The sequence below is a fragment of the Protopterus annectens genome, chromosome 17.part0 (assembly GCF_019279795.1).
Source record: "Protopterus annectens isolate FY-2018-M chromosome 17.part0, PAN1.0, whole genome shotgun sequence".
Taxonomy (NCBI): Eukaryota; Metazoa; Chordata; order Ceratodontiformes; family Protopteridae; genus Protopterus; species Protopterus annectens.
In genome coordinates this window covers 59704140-59723180 of record NC_056751.1, presented here as the reverse complement: position 1 = coordinate 59723180, position 19041 = coordinate 59704140, and the positions used below count along the sequence as shown (strand labels likewise).

The 19041-nt window shown below is 42.6% G+C and overlaps 1 protein-coding gene across 1 annotated transcript in view; it reads left to right on the top strand.

Annotated features, from left to right (window-relative positions):
- Positions 1 to 19041, top strand: part of GTF2E2 (general transcription factor IIE subunit 2) — a gene marked incomplete at its 5' end in the record, with an annotated part of 1036543 nt that overhangs the window by 399360 nt on the left and 618142 nt on the right. The window contains one exon of the mRNA XM_044059142.1: positions 14931 to 15022. Within this exon, the coding sequence (XP_043915077.1) occupies positions 14931 to 15022 (92 nt within the window). The remainder of the gene's footprint in view (positions 1 to 14930; positions 15023 to 19041) is intronic.

The window sequence follows — 19041 nt, the reverse complement described above, 5'->3', positions numbered from 1 at the left end:
AAACTTTTTTCTTGCTCCAGACTGATGTCAGAAAAAGTTAATAATTGTATTTCTTTTGGGAAGCAAATACCTCATAAGGATTTTCATTCTTACTGTATTCCTTGCCTAGGCACTGACCACGACGTTGCTTGTTGTCGGTTTTGTGCTAGATTTAACCAGCATACTATAAAGCGCCAGTAAGATTTTGCTTTTCACTCTTTTGGCAGAAGATTTAATTACACAATGCCGTCGGATAGCCAACCGACTACCGCAATTCACAAGAAACTGAAAGAAAAGGACAGGCATCCGAGGTCTAAAACAGACAACAAGGCTTCTTCTAAGCCAGTCGCTGGTTCGCCGGCTCACAGTGAGGCGCTTTCGCAGCCCCTGACGCCCGCTACTTTGGACCCACAGGTCGCTACAGACTCCCAAGTGGAGTTGCCTAGGCCACTGGAAGCTCAAGGTATTGGACCTTCGGAAACTATTCCCTCAGATGGGTCCGGAGCCGCTGAGCAGGCATCTGCTTCTGAGGGTGTTTTCAGGCCTACTCAATTGTACATTAAAGCGACTCCAGTTACAAAGGCAAAGACTAAAGCATCTGTAAAGACAAATAAACAAGTACAACAGCCTCATGGTCAGGCTTCCATGCCCAAAAAACAGATGCTCAAAATGGCCAAAGACTTAATTACTTTGATCAGGGGTTCCCATCCCCCTCCTGATAGGAGACCTAGGCAAGAGACAGAATATGAATCTTCATATCAGGTTTCCATTTCTTCAGATTCCTATTCTGATCAGGAATACTCTCTTTCTCCCTATGAGGATTCTGATGCTGAAGAATATATCCCTTCAGCCTCTCCTCCTGAGGATTACTCTTTTGGGGAAACCTTGCATACCATGAGGGAACATTTCCACTGGGAGAGCCAAGATTATTCTGAATCCAAGAAAAGGCTCAGGGACTTTCTTTTACTCCCACAACACAGGCCCCTAGCTATTCCGCCTGTGTTGGACATTGTAGATGATGTATTTTCAGAGTCCAGTCAGACCCCTGAATCCTTACCTCCAGCTCCTGTTAAGTTGGACAGGTACTACAGGGTGCCTGACTCTCATAAATTCCTTTTCAAGAACCCTGCTTACCCAGAAACTATTTCTCAGGGTCCCAAAGGGGTCAAAGCATTCACTGCAAAAAACCCTTCCCCCTCCGACAGGGATTCTAGGGCATTAGACAGATGGGGAAAGAAGATTTACACCTCTGCTACCTTGGCTATAACAGCTTTAAATTGTCAATTTCATATGCTCAAATATCAGCAATATATTATGTCACTGTTTAAACAGAAAATGTTGACAAATTCTGAAGGTGCAGAAAACAAAGAAATGCCGGATTTATTACATGCAGCTGAGCAAGTTGGAAAGCATACTTTGCAGTGTGGTTTTGATTCTTTGGAGGCTTCCTGTAGGGCCGCTGTCACAGGTTCTGTCATTAGGAGGCATGCTTGGTTAAAAGAACAAAATTTACCAGATCATGTTAAAGCAAAATTATTGGATGCTCCATTACAGCGTGATACTTTGTTTGGTGTTAAAGAAAATGGAGCACAAAGCTAAATCTATGCAAACAGTCAAGGATTTCTTACAGGTACAGCCTCCAAGATTTAGCAGACACTGGCCTACTAAGAATTGGTCCTTTCCAGTGTCAGACAGACCTCAAAGGGGCAGATACAGACGTCCAAGAGGCAGGTCCCAGCCCCAAGGTTCATACATGAATAAACAATGGGGTGCTTCTACCTCCAAAAGTGGAGAAGACAAATCACAGCCTTACAGGAAACAGTCCCAATGACTTCCCTCTGCCTACGCCAAGCACTTATCTTCTGGCAGCGCCTTTAGGGGGAAAACTTGCACTTTTTTCTCAAAATTGGCACATAATAACCCAGGACAAATGGGTCTTAGACATAGTGTCACAGGGCTACAAGTTTCACTTTCATACCCTGTGAAGGGCAAACGGTAGGCCAGACCTACCAAAAAAACAATGGGCAGAGGCACAAAAAAACAGTCTCATCCCTCATGGACATGAGGGCCATTCAACAAGTACCAGAACAAGAGCAGGGACAAGGATTTTATTCAAGACTGTTCTTGGTACCCAGAAAGGACAAAGCCTGGAGACCAATACTGGACCTACCTATTCTAAACACATATCTGGATATACCAAAATTCAAAATGTTGACCTTACAGCAGCTTCTGCCCATGCTGGGCAAGAAGGCTTGGCTTGTGACTTTAGACCTAAAAGAGGCATACCTGCATGTCCCAATCAGACAAACATGCAGAAGATACATCAGATTCAAAGCTGGCTCAATGCACTATCAATTCTCTGCACTGCCCTTTGGCTTATCTACTGTGCCCAGGGTCTTCACAAAGTGCCTGGCACCAGTAATTGCATTCTGCAGACAAAGAGGAATTCAAATATATCCATACTTAGACAACTGCCTCATTCAAGCAGGGAACAAGGACATTCTACTACAGCATTTGTAAAAAGATTACTACCATGCCTAGGGTACACAGTCAACGAACAAAAATCAAAACTATTACCCTCTCAAGAGATAATATTCCTGGGTGCAAGATTAAATACAACTGCCCAGATGGCTTATCTCACGCCAGACAAACAAAGGCAACTGACTACCTACTTCACACTGTTGGCAGCAAAGGCCCAGTTATCTGCAAGAAAAATTCTGCAGGCTTTGGGCTTCATGGCATCCTGCATTCTACTAATTCCATATGCAAGACTGCATACGAGGAAACTTCAATGGTACCTAAAACGTGTTTGGACTTATTGCCACAGCCTGGAAACAATAATTATTCTCATTCCCTGCCTGCAACAAGAGTTTTGATGGTGGGCGAAGGCCTGTCACCAGAACAAGGGACAGCCATTCACCTTACACTAGCCAGGCAGGCATTGACAAAGGATGCATCAGATTATGCCTGGGGGGGCACACATGGCAGGAAGATGTATTCAAGGCACATGGTCCGCCAACCAAATGCATCTACATATCAATCAAAACGAGATGCTAGCTGTTAAGAATGCCCTGACAGCCCTCAAGGACCTACTTCATCTGGGACAACTACTGATAAAGACAGACAATACCACGGTCATGTGGTATATAAACAAGCAGAGACACTCATTCTTACCCCCTCTGCAGACTAGCCATGACTTTGTGGGACACAGCATTGACTTACCAAGTACATCTGCAGGCACAATTCCTGCCAGGAAAGATACTCTGATAGACGAACTAAGCAGAAACCTCATGGATCCCCACGAATGAAAATTGGATCCACAAGTCTTCAACATGATAACAAGGAACTGGGGATGCCTGGACATAGACCTATTTGCTTCTCCTCACAACTGCCAACTAAAGAGATTCTGCACAAGGACTTATCACAGACAAGCATGGAAAGTGGATGCCCTATCTTTCAGCTGGAAAAACTTAACAGTATATGCCTTTCCTCCACTGCCTCTCCTCCGCAAGGTACTCCTAAAGGTCAGACAAGAGAAGCCAAAAATGATACTGATTGCTCTGACTGGCCCCCGCCTGTACTGGTATCCAATCCTAAAGAACTTGTCTCATTGCCCAGCCTGGACCTTACCTCAAATACCTCACCTACTGTCATAACAAAACCATCAGATTCTGCACAGCCAACTCAAAACCTTAAATCTGGCAACATGGCGGATAATGTACTCATACAAAACACTCCTCTCACTAAAGCGGTGATGGTTTTGGAGGCCAAGAGGTCTAGTACTAGAAAATCTTATGCTGGAAAATGGAAGATTCTGTGCATGGAACGAGGCACAAGGAATTGACACAGCAGTACCAAATATTCCTCAGATTATGCAATACTTAACTGAGATGTTGGACAAAGGCCTATCCTTTTCATCAATTAAAATTTATGCCTCTGCCATTTCAGCTCATTACAATACAGAGCCATCAATCTTTTCTCATCCTGTAAGGCAATACCTCAGAGGAGCCAAAAACTTAAGGCCTCCAAGGAGATCACCAATACCTGCATGGGACCTCAATTATGTTTTGGAAAAACTCAATCTGCCCCCTTTTGAGCTAGCCGCTGCAGCTGATATAAAGTTTTTAACTTGGAAAACAGCTGTGCTCCTTGCAATAACCTCTGCAAGATGAGTCTCAGAGCTACAAGCACTCATGGCTGTGGAACCTTTTATCATTTTTTATCCAGACAGGGTTTCTCTGAGGACAAACCCGACATTTATGCCTAGGGTAGTGTCCAGTGTGGCACTTAACCAATCTATTCATCTACCTACTTTTTATCCAAACCCACAGAATAAGGGGGAGAGAATTCTGTATTCTTTGGACATATACAGACAGCTACGATTCTACTTGAACAGAACCAAAGCTTTCAGAAAGACTGAGCAACTACTAGTGGCATGTGCTGCAGGATCACAAGGAAAGGCCATCTCAAAGCAGACTATTTCAAAGTGGATAGGCCACTGCATTCGTTTCTGCTATTCACAATATGGCAAGCCAGTGCCTAAGGGCATTAGGGCGCATTCTACCAGAGCAGCAGCCACTTCAGCAGCCTTCCTCAGGGGAGTACCAACCAAAGACATTTTAGAGGTTGCTACCTGGAGTTCAGTGCACACCTTTACAAAGCACCATCATTTACCACTCTACTCTAAATCCAGGGCAGGCTTTGCCACTGCAGTTCTGCAGGGCCTCATAGCCGCTCCTAATGCTATTTAGCTCCAGCCTCCCAACCATAGCTTTGGGACTCAACCCAAGTGTAATGACTGCAACAGTGAAACACGAAGAACATAGTACAGTTGTGTACACTTACCATAAATGTAGATGTTCGAGTGTATTCACTGTTGCAGTCCAGGTTACCCACCCACCATTCCCCATCTCTTTGCTGGAACTTATGTACACCTCTCTAATCTATACAACCTATGTGGTGTATTTGCTTGTAGATGAAGGTATTATATATTTTGGTGCATGCATGTTTTATTGGCATATTTTTAGCCTACCCTTTTGTGGGCACCTGACATCTGGTGCAAGAAAAACTAAAGAAAATGGCATCTGCTGCATCTTTTATACCCCTGGCGCAATGACATCAGGGAAGAGGCGACAGCAACCGACGCCGGACCTAGACTTTGGAATTCAGGCCGACTGAGGGTCGTCTGCCAGCAGGATAACCCGCGTGTAATGACTGCAACAGCAAATACACTCGAACATCTACATTTATGTTAAGTGTACACAACTGTGCTTTTATACGTCTGCAACCTTGGCAATTAGGGCCTTAAACTGCCAGTTTCATATGCTTAAATATCAACAGCATGTTATGGGCTTACTGAAACAGAAAATGATGATTTCTGATTATGTGGAAAATAAAGAATTCCAGGAATTATTGCATTCAGCAGAACAGGTTGGAAAGCATACTTTGCACTGTCGTTTTGATTCCTTGGAGGCCTCTTGCAGGGCCGCAGTAACTGGATCTGTGATTAGAAGGCATGCCTGGCTCAAGGAGCAAAATCTACCTGATCATGTTAAAGCTAAATTGTTGGATGCCCCCTTGCAGCATGGTACTGTGTTTGGTAATAAGGCAGAAGAGGTTTTAAAGAAAATGGAAGATAAAGCTAAATCTATGCAAACTGTAAAATATTTCTTGCAAGTGCAGCCACCCAGGTTCAGTAGGCACTGGCCTACTAAAAATTGGTCCTTTCCTGTGTCTAACAGAGCCACTCAAGGCAAATCCAGGAGCTCAAAAGGCTGCAGATACCAATCCCAGGGTTTTTACAGATCAAAGCAATGGGGTGCCTCCACCTCCAAATCTGGAGGAAACAAAGCACAACCTTACAGTAAGCAGTCTCAATGACTTCCCTCTACCTTCACCAAGCACTTATCTTTTGGCAGCCCCCTTGGGGGGAAAACTAGCACTTCATGCTCAAAATTGGCAGTTAATTACCCAGGACAAGTGGGTATTAAACATAGTATCCCAGAGGTACAGATTTCATTTCCATACTTTGCCATTTCCAAACGGTTGGCCAGATCTGCCACAAAATCAGTGGGCAGAGGCTCAGAAACAAGTTATGTCCCTCATGGATATGGGGGCTATTCAACCAGTACCAGAAAAGCAAAAAGGACAAGGTTTTTATGAGTTTTCCTGAAAAGGCAATGCCTGGCATCCAATACTGGACTTATCGATTTTGAACATGTTCCTGGACATTCCAAAATTCAAAATGCTGACTTTACAACAGCTACTGTCTATGCTGGGCAGAAACGCTTGGTTAGTGACTCTAGACTTAAAAGAGGCATACCTGCATATCCCAATAAGGGAATCATGCAGAAGATACCTCCGCTTCAAGGCAGGTTTTTTGCATTACCAATTCTCTGCACTGCCGTTTGGCTTATCTACTGTGCCCAGGGTCTTTACAAAGTGCCTGGCACCAGTAATTGTATTCTGCAGACAAAGAAGCTTACAGATTTATCCTTATCTGGACGACTGTCTCATTCAAGCAGAGGACAAGGACATTCTTCAACATCTGGCATTTGTAAAAAGGCTTCTAACATGCCTAGGGTACACAGTAAATGAAAATAAATCCCAACTGATACCCTCTCAAATAATTACATTCCTGGGTGCAAGCTTGAATACAACTGCCCAGATGGCTTTCCTTACGCCAGACAAACAAAGGCAACTGACAACATACTTCAAACAAATGGCAACAAAAACCCAATTATCTGCAAGACAAATTCTGCAGGCTTTGGGGTTCATGGCATCCTGTATTCTACTAATTCCATATGTGAGACTGCATATGAGGAAACTACAGTGGTACCTAAAAATTTTATGGAGTCAACATTGTCACAGTCTGGAACCAGATTCCTCTCATTCCCTGCCTAGAACAGGAGTTTCGTTGGTGGGCAGAGACATGTCACCAAAACAAGGAACTGTCATTCGCTTTACCCCCTGCCACCCAAACCCTAACTACATAAATATTATGGACCCGCTCGAGTGGAAACTGGATCCACAAATCTATGGCATGTTAACACAGAAATGGGGTGCCCAGACCTAGATCTATTTGCCTCTCCCCAAAATTATCAATTGGACAAATTCTGCACAAGAACTTATCACAGAAAAGCATGGAAAGTTGATGCCCTACCCTTCAGTTGGAAAAACCTATCAGTCTATGCCTTTCCCCCTCTGCCTCTTCTCTCCAAGGTCTTACTAAAAGTCAGACAGGAAAAGCCAAAAAGGATCCTAGTTGCTCCGGACTGGCCTCGACAGCACTGGTACCCAATTCTAAGGAATATGTCTCAACTTCCTCCTTGGTACTTGGCTCAAATACCTCATCTACTGTCTCAGCAGAACAATCAAATTCTGCACACCCAGCTCCAAACTCTGAACCTTGCAGCATAGCTGATCATTTAATTATTCAAACAACACCTCTCAGTAAATCTGTGATGGATGTCATTTTGGAAGCCAGAAGGCCTAGTACTAGAAAATCTTATGCTGATAAATGGAAGAGATTCTGTGCTTGGAACCAAGCACAAGGAATGGACACAGCAAAGCCCAATATCCCTCAGATTTTACAATATTTGACTGATATGCTTGACAAGGGCCCGTCTTTTTCTTCAATAAAAATCCATGCCTCTGCCATCTCTGCTTATTATAACACATAGCCTCCCCTCTTTTCTCATCCTCTGCTTAAACAGTATCTTAGAGGGGCCAAAAATTTAAGGCCTCCCAGAAGATCACCAACTCCTGCATGGGACCTCAACTTTATGCTGGAAAAACTCATCCTACCTCCTTTTGAACCAGCAACTACTGCGGATATAAATTTTCTATCTTGGAAAACAGCTTTCCTCTTGGCAGTCACTTCAGCAAGAAGAGTTTCAGAACTACAGGCTCTCATGGCTTTGGAGCCTTTTATTACATTTTACCCGGACAGGGTGAGCCTCAGGATCAATCCTTCTTTTATGCCTAAGGTGGTATCCAGTGTGGCTCTTAACCAGACAATTCACCTGCCAACATTTTACCCAGATCTGCAGAACAAGGGGGAGCAGATTCTGCATTCATTGGATGTACACAGACAACTAAGATTCTACTTAAACAGGACCAAATCTCTAAGAAAGTCTGAGCAACTACTGGTGGCATTTGCTGCAGGATCAGAGGGGGAAGGCTATATCAAAGCAGACTATTTCTAAGTGGATAAGCCACTGCATTCGTTTCTGCTACTTGCACCATGGTAAACCTGTGCCCAAGGGGATCAAGTCACATTCCACCAGGGCTGCCTCTACCTCAGCAGCTTTTCTCAGAGGGGTTTCAACCAAAGACATTGTAGAGGCTGCTACTTGGAGCTCTGTTCATACCTTCACAAAGCATGATCATTTGACTCTCTTCTCCAAATCCAGGGCAGGCTTTGCCACTGCAGTTCTGCTGGTCCTTATAGCCGCTCCTGATACTATTTAGTTCCATCCTCCCATCCATAGCTTTGGGATTCTACCCAAATGTAATGACTGCAACAGTGAAACACGAAGACTATAGTACAGTTGTGTACACTTACCATACATGTAGATGTTAGAATGTATTCACTGTTGCAGTCCGGGTTACCCACCCGCCATCCCCCTTTTTTGATACCTTTTCTTTCCTTCACTATATACTAAAGCCTTTGTGGTGTATTTGCTGTTAGATGAAGTTAAAGTTTATGTTGCTAAAAGTGTATTTACATATATTTCTGTTTTTATATATATATATATATATATGTATATATTTTTTTGCTCCCCATTTGGGGGGCACCTGACATCTGAGGCAAGAAAGACTGAATAAAATGGCGTCTACTGAATGTTTTATACCCCTGACGTCATGTAAGAGTAGACAGCAACTGATGCAAGACCCAAGACTTTGTTATTCAGACCGACTGAGGGCAACCTGCCAGCAGATTACCCCAAATGTAATGACTGCAACAGTGAATACACTCTAACATCTACATTTATGGTAAGTGTACACAACTGTACTTTCCATATGCTGAAATACCAGCAATATACTGTGGAACTTATAAGCAAAAATTATCTACCTTTCCTGATTGTGCAGAAAATAAAGAATTACAGGTGCTTATGCATTCTGCAAGCCAAGTCAGCAAGCATACCCTGCAATGTGGGTTTGACGCCCTAGAAGCATCTTGCAGGGCAGCAGTCACAGGTTCTGTACTTCGAAGGCATGCTTGGCTTAAGGAGCAGACCTTGCCAGACCATGTCAAATCAAAATTACTGGATGCTCCTTTGAACAAGGATAATCTGTTTGGAACCAAAGCAGAAGATGTTTTAAAAAAAGATGGAAGAAAAGGCTAAGCCTATGCAGACAGTCAAAGATTTTTTGCAAGTGCAGCCTCCAAGATTCAGTAGGCATTGTCCCTCGAAACATTGGTCCTTTCCAACCCATCTTGAACTAGACCCAGGGGAAACAGACCCCCCCCCCCCCCCCAGATTACAGTCTCATGGTATGCAGCGATCTAAGCAATGGAGTACCTCCACTTCTAAAACAGAGAGTGCTAAGCCACCCCCTTACGTAAAGATTTCACAATGACTTTTTAACTCCACTCCTCACCTCTGCCCAATTGCTCGTGTCCCTAGGAGGAAAACTTGCCCACCATGCAAAAAACTGGACCTCATCACCAACGATCGATGGGTCCTCAACATAGACTATCCCAGGGATACAAGTATTATTTCCATATGCTGCCAACTCCAAACCAGTGGGCAGAGCTGCAAAACCAAGTTCAATCCCTGCTCTCCATAAGGGCAATTCAGCCTGTTCCTGCCGAACAGATAGGCCAAGGTTTTTATTCCAGACTTTTCCTGGTACCCAGAAAAGAGTGCACCTGGTGCCCAATCTTAGATCTATCCATTCTAAACACCTTCCTGGTGGTACCAAAATTCAAAATGCTCACCCTACAGCAGCTTCTCCCTATGCTGTCCAAAAATGCCTGGTTAGCCACCTTAGCCCTAAAGGAAGCCTATCTGCACATTTATATCAGGGACTCATGCAGGAAATGTCTACATTTCAGGGCAGGATCTATGCATTATCAGTTCTCTGCATTTCCCTTTGGCTTATCCACTGCTCCCAGAGTCTTCACAAAATGTCTGGTTCCAGCCATTGCCTATTGCAGACAGAGAAAGATTCAAATATACCCTTACTTGGATGATTGCCTGATTCAGACAGACAGTCAGGAAAAGCTGTTGCAGCACCTGACATTTGTAAAGGACCTTCTAACCTCCCTGGGGTACACTATCAACGAAAAATCAAAACTAGTCCCCAGTCAAAAAAATTGTATTCCTGGGAGCAAGCTTGGACACAGCATCACAGATGGCATTCCTTACTCCAGAAAAACAAGCCTATCTGACAGGCTACTTCACACAAATGGCCACCAGAACCCAGCTATCCGCAAGGAAAATCCTGCAGGCTGTAGGGTTCATGGCCTCCTGCATTCTACTAATTCCATATGCCAGACTGCATATGAGGAAACTTCAATGGTACTTAAAAAGTCTTTGGTGCCAACATTCTCAGGACCTGGAAACTATCATACTGTGTCTCAGGACAAAGTTTCTTTGGTGGGGAGCAGCATGCAACCACAACAAGGGACTTCCCTTTACACAACCCCATGCCACCCAGACCCTAACCACAGACGAATCAGACTATACCCAGGGTGCACATCTGGACGGCAGGTGCATTCAAGGCCTCTGGAGCCCAAACCAAATTCATCTGCACATCACCCAAAAAGAGATGCTAGCTGTTCAGCATGCTCTGACAGCTTTCACATCCCTGCTGTCTCACCAGGGCTCCTTCTAATAAATAACGACAACACCACAGTGATGTGGTACATTAACAAGCAAGGGGGGAACCCACTCTGTAGCCTAGCCATGACCATGTGGAACATGGCTTTGGCTGTGCGTATTCACCTGCAAGCTTAATTCCTGCCAGGCAAACAAAACTCTCTGGCAGACTACTTAAGCAGAAATCACGTAGACCCACACGAGTGGCAGTTAGACCTCAACACCTTCAGCCTTCTAACCCAGAAATGGGGTACCCCGAAGGTGGACCTATTTGCCTTCCCCTACAATCACCAGCTCAGCAAATTCTGCACCAGGGTACTTCACAGCAAGGCCTTGAAAGTGGATGCCCTATCCTACCAGTGGGTAAACTTGTCTATCTATGCATTTCCCCCTCTGCTTCTTCTTACAAGAGTACTTCTCAAGATCAGGCAGGAAAGACCAAGGGCAATCCTGATTGCCCCAGACTGGCCACGCCAACACTGGTACCCACTACTGCTCAGTCTGTCACTGGTGCCACCATGGCACCTACCCCAGATCCCAACCCTCCTCACTCAGCAGGAGGGACAGATCTTGCATCCGCAACTGCAAACTCTGAACCTTGCAGCCTGGCTTATTCCTTGAATTCTCCTCCAGGGGCCAGCCTAAGCAAGCAGGTGGACATCATTCGTGAAGCCAGAAGACCCAGTACAAGGAAATCCTATGCTGATAAGTGGAAAAGGTATTGTTCCTGGATTCACTCTAAAGGAGCGGATACAGCACAGCCCTCCTTACCTGTCATCCTGCATTACCTAGCAGACCTACTCCACAGAGGCCTATCCTTCTCTTCCATTAAGATCCATGCTACTGCCATCTCTGCTCATTACAGCATTGAGCCACCTCTCTTCTCTCACCCTCTCATCAAACAGTTCCTGAGAGGGGCTAACAACTTAAGGCCAACAAGAAGAGCCCCCACCCCTGCTTGGGACCTTAACTTTGTGCTGGAAAAGCTCACACTACCCCCCCCCCCCGAGCCTGCAGCATCAGCAGAGTTAAAATTCCTCTCTTGGAAAACAGCTTTGCTTCTGGCCATCACTTCGAGTGTCTGAGCTACAAGCACTTTTGGCTGTGGAATCCTTCATTATTTTTCATGCTGACAGTGTCTCAATCAGGACTAACCCTACTTTTATGCCTAAAGTGGTGTCCAGTGTGGCTCTCAACCAATCTATCCATTTGCCCACCTTTTTCCCTAATCCTCAAAGTAAGGGGGAAAGGATCCTGCACTCTCTAGACGTGCACAGACAGCTCAGATTCTACCTTGAAAGGACTAAGCCTTTCAGGAAATCTGACCAGTTACTTGTCAGCTTTGCACCAGGGGCAGAGGGCAAGGCCATATCAAAACAAACTATCTCCAAACGGATATCACACTACCAATTTCTGTTACAAACACCATGGGAAACCACCCCCTCAGGGAGTCAGAACGCATTCCACTAGGGCAACTTCAACCTCTACAGCCTTTCTCAGGGGAGTCCCTACCAGGGACATTATGGAAGCTGCTACTTGAAGTTCTGTTCACACCTTCACCAAGCATTACCACCTGCCTATCTTTTCCAAATCCAGGGCGGCTTTTGCAACAGCAGTCCTGCAGGGCATATTAGCCAGCCCCAACTCTTCTTGATTGCCTCCACCCATTCTTTAGCTTTGGGAATCAACCCAAGTGTGATGACTGCAACAGTGAAACACAAAGAACATAGTACAGTTGTGTACACTTACCATAAATGTAGATGTTTGAGTGTATTCATTGTTGCAGTCCGGGTTACCCTCCCTCCAGCCCCTTCTATTGGCTATACCTCTCTTCTTGTTTACTGTATTTAAGCTTTCTGGTGTATTTGCTTTTTGTTGGAGGTGTAACCTTGTATATTATTGCTTCCTATTATGGGGGCTCCTGACATTTGGGGCAAGAAAAACTGATGCAATGACGTTGGCTGCCTGTTTTTATACCCCTGATGACCTGACGTCATACCTGAAGTGACAGCAACCGACGCAGAAATACTAAGTCTCTGGTATTCGGGCCGACTGAGGGCTACCTACTGGCAGCTAACCCAACTGTGATGACTGCAACAGTGAATACACTCTAACATCTACATTTATGGTAAGCCTACACAACTGTACTTTTCATCACCCCTTTTAGTGTTGATGCTATTTACCTTAAGTACATTGTATATAAAAATTGGAACCTACTGTTTGATGATATTAATTTAAAACAGAAATTGGGTGATCATCCTAGGGTTGTTTTTAAGAAAGATACCAATTTTAAAAAATTATGCTGCAGTGATGCAACGGTAGCGTTGTTGCCGTACAGCAAGAGGTTCTCCCGTTCTATTCTCGGCTGGAGTGCGGGGAGTGCCTTCTGTGTGGAATCTGCATGTCCTCCCCACAGTTAGGTGGCGTTCAAAAGACATGCATAAGGGCGTGCCTTCGTTGAAGGTTGGACGTCGAGCTGGCACCTCTGCGTTCATGAAAATCTACTGCCAATCATTTGCGGACCGAAGTTCCACTGTGGCGACCCCTAACCGGGAAAAGCCGAAAGACGACAAACAAACCAATTTTAAAAATGTATTTGATTCTAAAAATGAATTTGATTCTAAGAAATTTCCTTTAACTAGATGCCCTGGAATGTACAAGTTCGAAGCTTACCCTTGTAAATATGTTGATACTGGCAATTTTACGGTCCGTAATACTAATTACGAGATCAAGGGTAGTTAAGTGCAACACTAAAGGAGTTACAGTTACCTTCCACTTCTTCCTAGTACTTGTATTACAAGTTTTTGTGGTATTTTTTTGGCTAAACTGCTAAATGTTAGATCTTCCACTTATTACACCCAAGAAATCCAGGGCTTGCTGTGGCTTAATTTCTATTGCCTTTCTTGGGCAAATTTATTCACATGACTCTCATTCAGGATTTAAGAAGGTATTGTTTTCTGTTTGTATAATTAACAAAATTCAGAAATGTTTTCAGAACATATGAACAGCTAAATAGCATCTCAGAATTGGGCTAGAAGCTCATTTTAGCACCATACTCTCAACCTCTTAGCACAAGAAATCTGGACAAAGCCTGAATTAATGGGGGGACAAAGGCCCAGAAACAGGGACAAGTTTTAAATATTGCTCTTGCAAACTTAGAAAGTTGCTAGAAAAACAGGATTTGTGTTGGCATGCATTTTATGAAAGAGATGAAATTCAAATGCTGGTCGTTATTTAGTGACTTCAGTCCTCAATGAATTAGAAAACCACACATTTTATGAGTAACAGACCAAAAATATGAGGTTAAAATCTGGACAGTTAAAGAGGTATGTTTAGCTTTCATCACATGGTGATTTTAAACTGTGCAACTAAGCTGTCATTTAGAGATGGTATGAATGAAATTGCAATGTTACACTTGTGCACAAACTCCTGTTTGTGATATGTCCCTTCTGTTTGTGATATGTCCCTTTGTGTTCAATATTCTGGGAGAGTTTAAGGGCTACAGGCTCCAATAACTGCATCTTCCAGTAGACCTACTGTGGTAGAAAGTGAAAGAAGATAACAACTTTCTTTGCCATGGTACAGTATAGCTAGAACAGACTTTCTTCTCAGCGGACTGGGCTCCTGCAAAAGGAAACCTTCAAAAAGGGTTGGAAATATCTGTGGAAAATGAGCTCTAACTGTAGTTGAGCTACATGAAGGATATAGAGAAATTGTAAGCTTTTGAGGATAAACTGTCGGTGTAACTGGCACGAGGAAATAAGCCAATTCACTTTGGTCGACTGTTTACAGTTTTGTCAAGCACTTTTGTATTGCTCATGGTGATGTGCAAGTCTTCATAATGTGTGCCTTGTGTGTGTCTTTAAACTACATTTATACTTTTGAAAAGGAATAAAAGGAATGTGTCATTACTCTGTGTGCGCGTGCGTGCATGCTTTGTTAACAGAGTCAGCACTTCTGCTAATAATTAGCTAACTGAACAAATTGATTTAAGTAGCTACAAAAAGAGCTACTTAATTCATTTATTTGAATTACGTCTCCCGTTTACTGAACTGTTTTAATATCTGCGTGGAGCATCAATTATAATGCTGATTCGCTGTTCCTTCTTTGTTTCTTTTATAGATTCCAGCAATGGATCTTTTAATGCCAAAGCGCTTTCAGGAAGTTCTGGGTACAGGTTTGGAGTCCTTGCAAAAATTGTTAATTACATGAAGGTAATTTTTCTGTTTTAATTGAATTTTGCTGGTAGCGCATCCAGTGATTATTTCTGTCAACGTTTTATTTCTGAGAAAATGTTAGTGTTTTGGGATTTACCATCTACACCAGATGATGTTGATAAATATATCGGATTTTCTTCTTGCTGTGCACATTCTTGTTTATTTTGTAATGGGAAGTAATGCTCTTTGTCACTGCTGCTATAGCCTTGGGCTGCTTGAGTTGTATCCTGCCCAGGATACAACAACAAGCCAGTTTTAAAAAAGTTATGGCTTCCTCCCACATGTACGCTCTGACTGCTGATTGGATATCCCCTTGGAGGGAAATCAACTTCAGTGTAGGCAGCTTTGGTGCTTTCTTGCCTTCTCAAGTGAAAGCAGTTCTGAGGCTTCACAGGAACAGCAGTTGGCTACAGCTTAATTTCTGGTAGATAATTCCCAACAGAGACAGAAAACATTGCCTTTTTAAATATTTTTCATGTTTTTTTTTATTTGCAGAAGAATACCTGCAGTTTTATTAATGTCAGAATTGTCTTGTCAGAAACTGCCATTTTTAGACTGGCTTATTATTGAATACTTGGGCTGTTTTGTGAGAAAATGTTACTGCTTTAGAGACATTTTAACTCTGTTGTAAGGTTTTAAATATTGAGAAGCATTTTTATGTACTTTAAAACTGTGTCTGAGTGTTTTGGCACTAGTGTACACTTAATGACAGCTTACCTTCATTACTTTACTGTTTGAGACATTTTGCTTGAAGGTGCTATATTTAAGCATCAGGAGATGTATTTCAGGACTGGGAAGGTGTTTTGTACTTGAGTTTACTTCATAACAACTTATATTTTCTGTCCATGTACTCTGTGTAGGTGACTTATTTTTGTGTACTGCTTGAGCATTTACTTTTGAATTTTGAGGGCCTGTGAGGGGAAGTGTTTGTGTGCAAGCTGCCTATGAACACTTGTCTGACAAAGTACATTCCAAATGAATCTTCCCACCAGCAATCAGGCTTCTTACTCTGCTATATCATGGATTCCTAAACTGGCCCTGCTGTGTCATCTCCCGCTCTATTTAAAAAGAAAAAAAAAAAAACTAACAAAATATGAGGCTTTGCCTACACTGTGGACTCAGCAGTGTCACAGACATTGGTAGGTGACTTGGATAATGACCGTTTGTTGTTCCTCAGACCACTCAGCGGTTTCTGCAGGTTAATCTGGTGTGTAGTCCCAGTAAACCTAAACCTACTGCCTGGGATGAAGTGCCATCTGTAACTAACAAATACCCATGAATGATCACAGCAAACAACTTAATAAATAATATAAAATAAATACAAGTTAAAAATGTTGCAGTACTATTTCTCAGTCTGCCCCCTTCCAGGGTTGTCCCTAGATTAAAGAAAAAAGGTTAGACATTGCTCATCTCAAAACATTTTGTCTGTTCATAAGGAATATTTTCTTATCTGTGACAGAAGTTTATTGTAGGCTTTCTATCTTGGAAAGCAGAAATACATACCAGAAGATTAAATAGGTCAGTCTATTTCTGAGGACAGTATGTAAGAGATGTCTGACAGAGACAGGGTTTTTTCTTTGTTTGAGTCTCAAGCCAAAGACCCTAATTCAAAGGAAAGTTTGACCTTTCCAGCTCCATTAGAAGTGTGTTCCTTTTCTGAGACTAATTTCAGGATGAATGATGTATTCATCTAGGAACAAGTGGATGTTTCCCCTAAACCGAGGAGATTTCCCGATATGCTGCAAGTGGATTTACTCCATGCTACAGCCATTCCTCTTGTTTTGCCAGTTTTAAAGGTAGTGTTAAATGCTGCCTGCAATAAACTTCGCCCTCAGTGTTCAGTCCCATCAAAAAAGGCAGAACTCATTAAAATCAACCTTTCCCCTTGCAGGCAAGAAGGTAAGGTTTTAGACATATTTCATAAGAGACTTTCCTTCTTCCAATTTATTCTGTCAGATGTTGACACGCTTCCTTTGGAAGGCAGGTCCTGTCTGAATTCTATAATTTCTAACTGTCTCTGGTGTCAAACATTATTTGCAGACTGTGTATTTAGATACTGCATCTGGGATCACTGATGTAGCTGCTGTTGTGAGAAGATGTGTCGAGGTACAAACTCACAAGTTTCAGCAGTATAAATCTTCCAAAATCTCTGCATTTTTTAAGACAAAGTCAGGTCCATTAACTGGCAAACCGGGAACAAAAAAGATGACATGAACAGAACGATAAAAAAAACTGTGATCCTGTCAGAAAAAAGGTACAGGCTATGCCTTCAGAATGATTATACCAGCATCCCCTTGTCCTTACATCTCTTAGGTCTGTCCTTTAGACTGGTTCTCAGTCTTTCTGTCTGGCAACTTTCAGACTCTCTGGTACTAATACTGGTTCAGAGGGTTACAGTTAACATTGGATACACATACCCTCTTTCAGGAGAATTCTTCCCTACCCTCCAAACCAAATATATTTTTTCCTCAGGTTTTTCAGCACATACTTGCACTTGGAGTCATATTACCAGTAGCTGTAGACTAGAGGGAGGAAGGCTTCTGCTCCAGAATGTTTCTAGTTTCAAAGAACGAGCTTTCCTGTATACCAGTTGTAGATCTTTCTTCCCTATGTTGTCTGTGAAAGTACGAACATTCAAAATGTTGACACTTCGAGTCTGTTACCAGTTATTCTTCTTAGTTTTATGGTAACATTACACCTAAAAGATGCTTAACACATTCCCATAGCCTCAGGCTTCAGAAAAATTCTCTGATTCTCTGTCAGGGTCACATTGTCACTTCTCTGTATTACCTTTTAACATGTTGCTTCAGAAAAATTCTCTGATTCTCTGTCAGGGTCACATTGTCACTTCTCTGTATTACCTTTTAGCATGTTTACAAAATGTCTAACTCCAGGGATAGCTCATTGCACATTGCAAGACCTTCACATTTTATCTTATTTAGACAACTTGCTGATCTTTCTAGACTCTCTTGCCATATGTCTTCAACATGGGATCTGATGTTGTCCTTTCCATCCACCTCAACCTGTGTGCTATTGGATCTGAGGTTGACACTTCATAATCTTCAGCTTCAAAGCTCCACTTTCTCTTCCATAATGTTTTGCATACCTACATCTCTTCAGATCTCTACATTGTCAGAAATGTTCTTCAGAAGCACCTGTGCAGATAAGTGCTAGTGGCTTTGTTCTTTCTTTGTAGTTTTCTTGAATATTTCCTCTTTTTTTCACCAAAATAGTCTTCCTTCTTGTACTGTAGCTCTGTTTGTGTGTTTTTTGTGTGTGTGAGCTCTGTTCCCACCCACCGTTTTGGGGTTTTTCCTGTTCATCTGTGTCTAGATAGATAGTTTCCAGGAATGCTACTTTACTAGCTTTAGGTGAAATGTTAACTTGTTATATTGTCTTTAGAGTTTGCTAATTCAGTGGAATCTTGTTTTGCTTGTGTTGCTATTATTCTCTGTAGTTCTTCTACTTGTGTGGTATATTCTATATTTTTGACATGGACAAGACTTCAAGCTTTAGAAAATGTTTGAGGTGTGGTTATAAATTGCACCTCAGGACTGCCATGACTGCTGTGTATATTGTCTGGGAGTTTTTCACCTGGATGCTGACTGCTAGGCCTGTGCTTCATTCTGGGCCTGGGCCTTGATCAACTGTAGGGCTAAACTGGTTTTATTTATTTAGAGTTGTTTAGCGGGGTAGTGCACTGATCAGTATTGACCAATTTCAGGCTAAGCCTGGGTGAACTGCAAAACATTTCACAAACAAAAAATGCAGAAATGTAAGCAATAGCAGAATAGTTCAGACTAATAACATAGAAAAAAAACTGTGCCTGTATATTCCACTGAACAAGTGCAGTGCACATAAAGGAAATGCTTCCCATTATTTATGCAGTTACTACTTAGTGTTCTCCTTCATCATCTCTGTTGAAAAATATGATGGAGACAAACACAAGGAAAAAGAAAGAGACAGGAAGTAGAAAATGAAAAGCGTAAAGAGAAAGATAAGGAGACAAAAAAGCA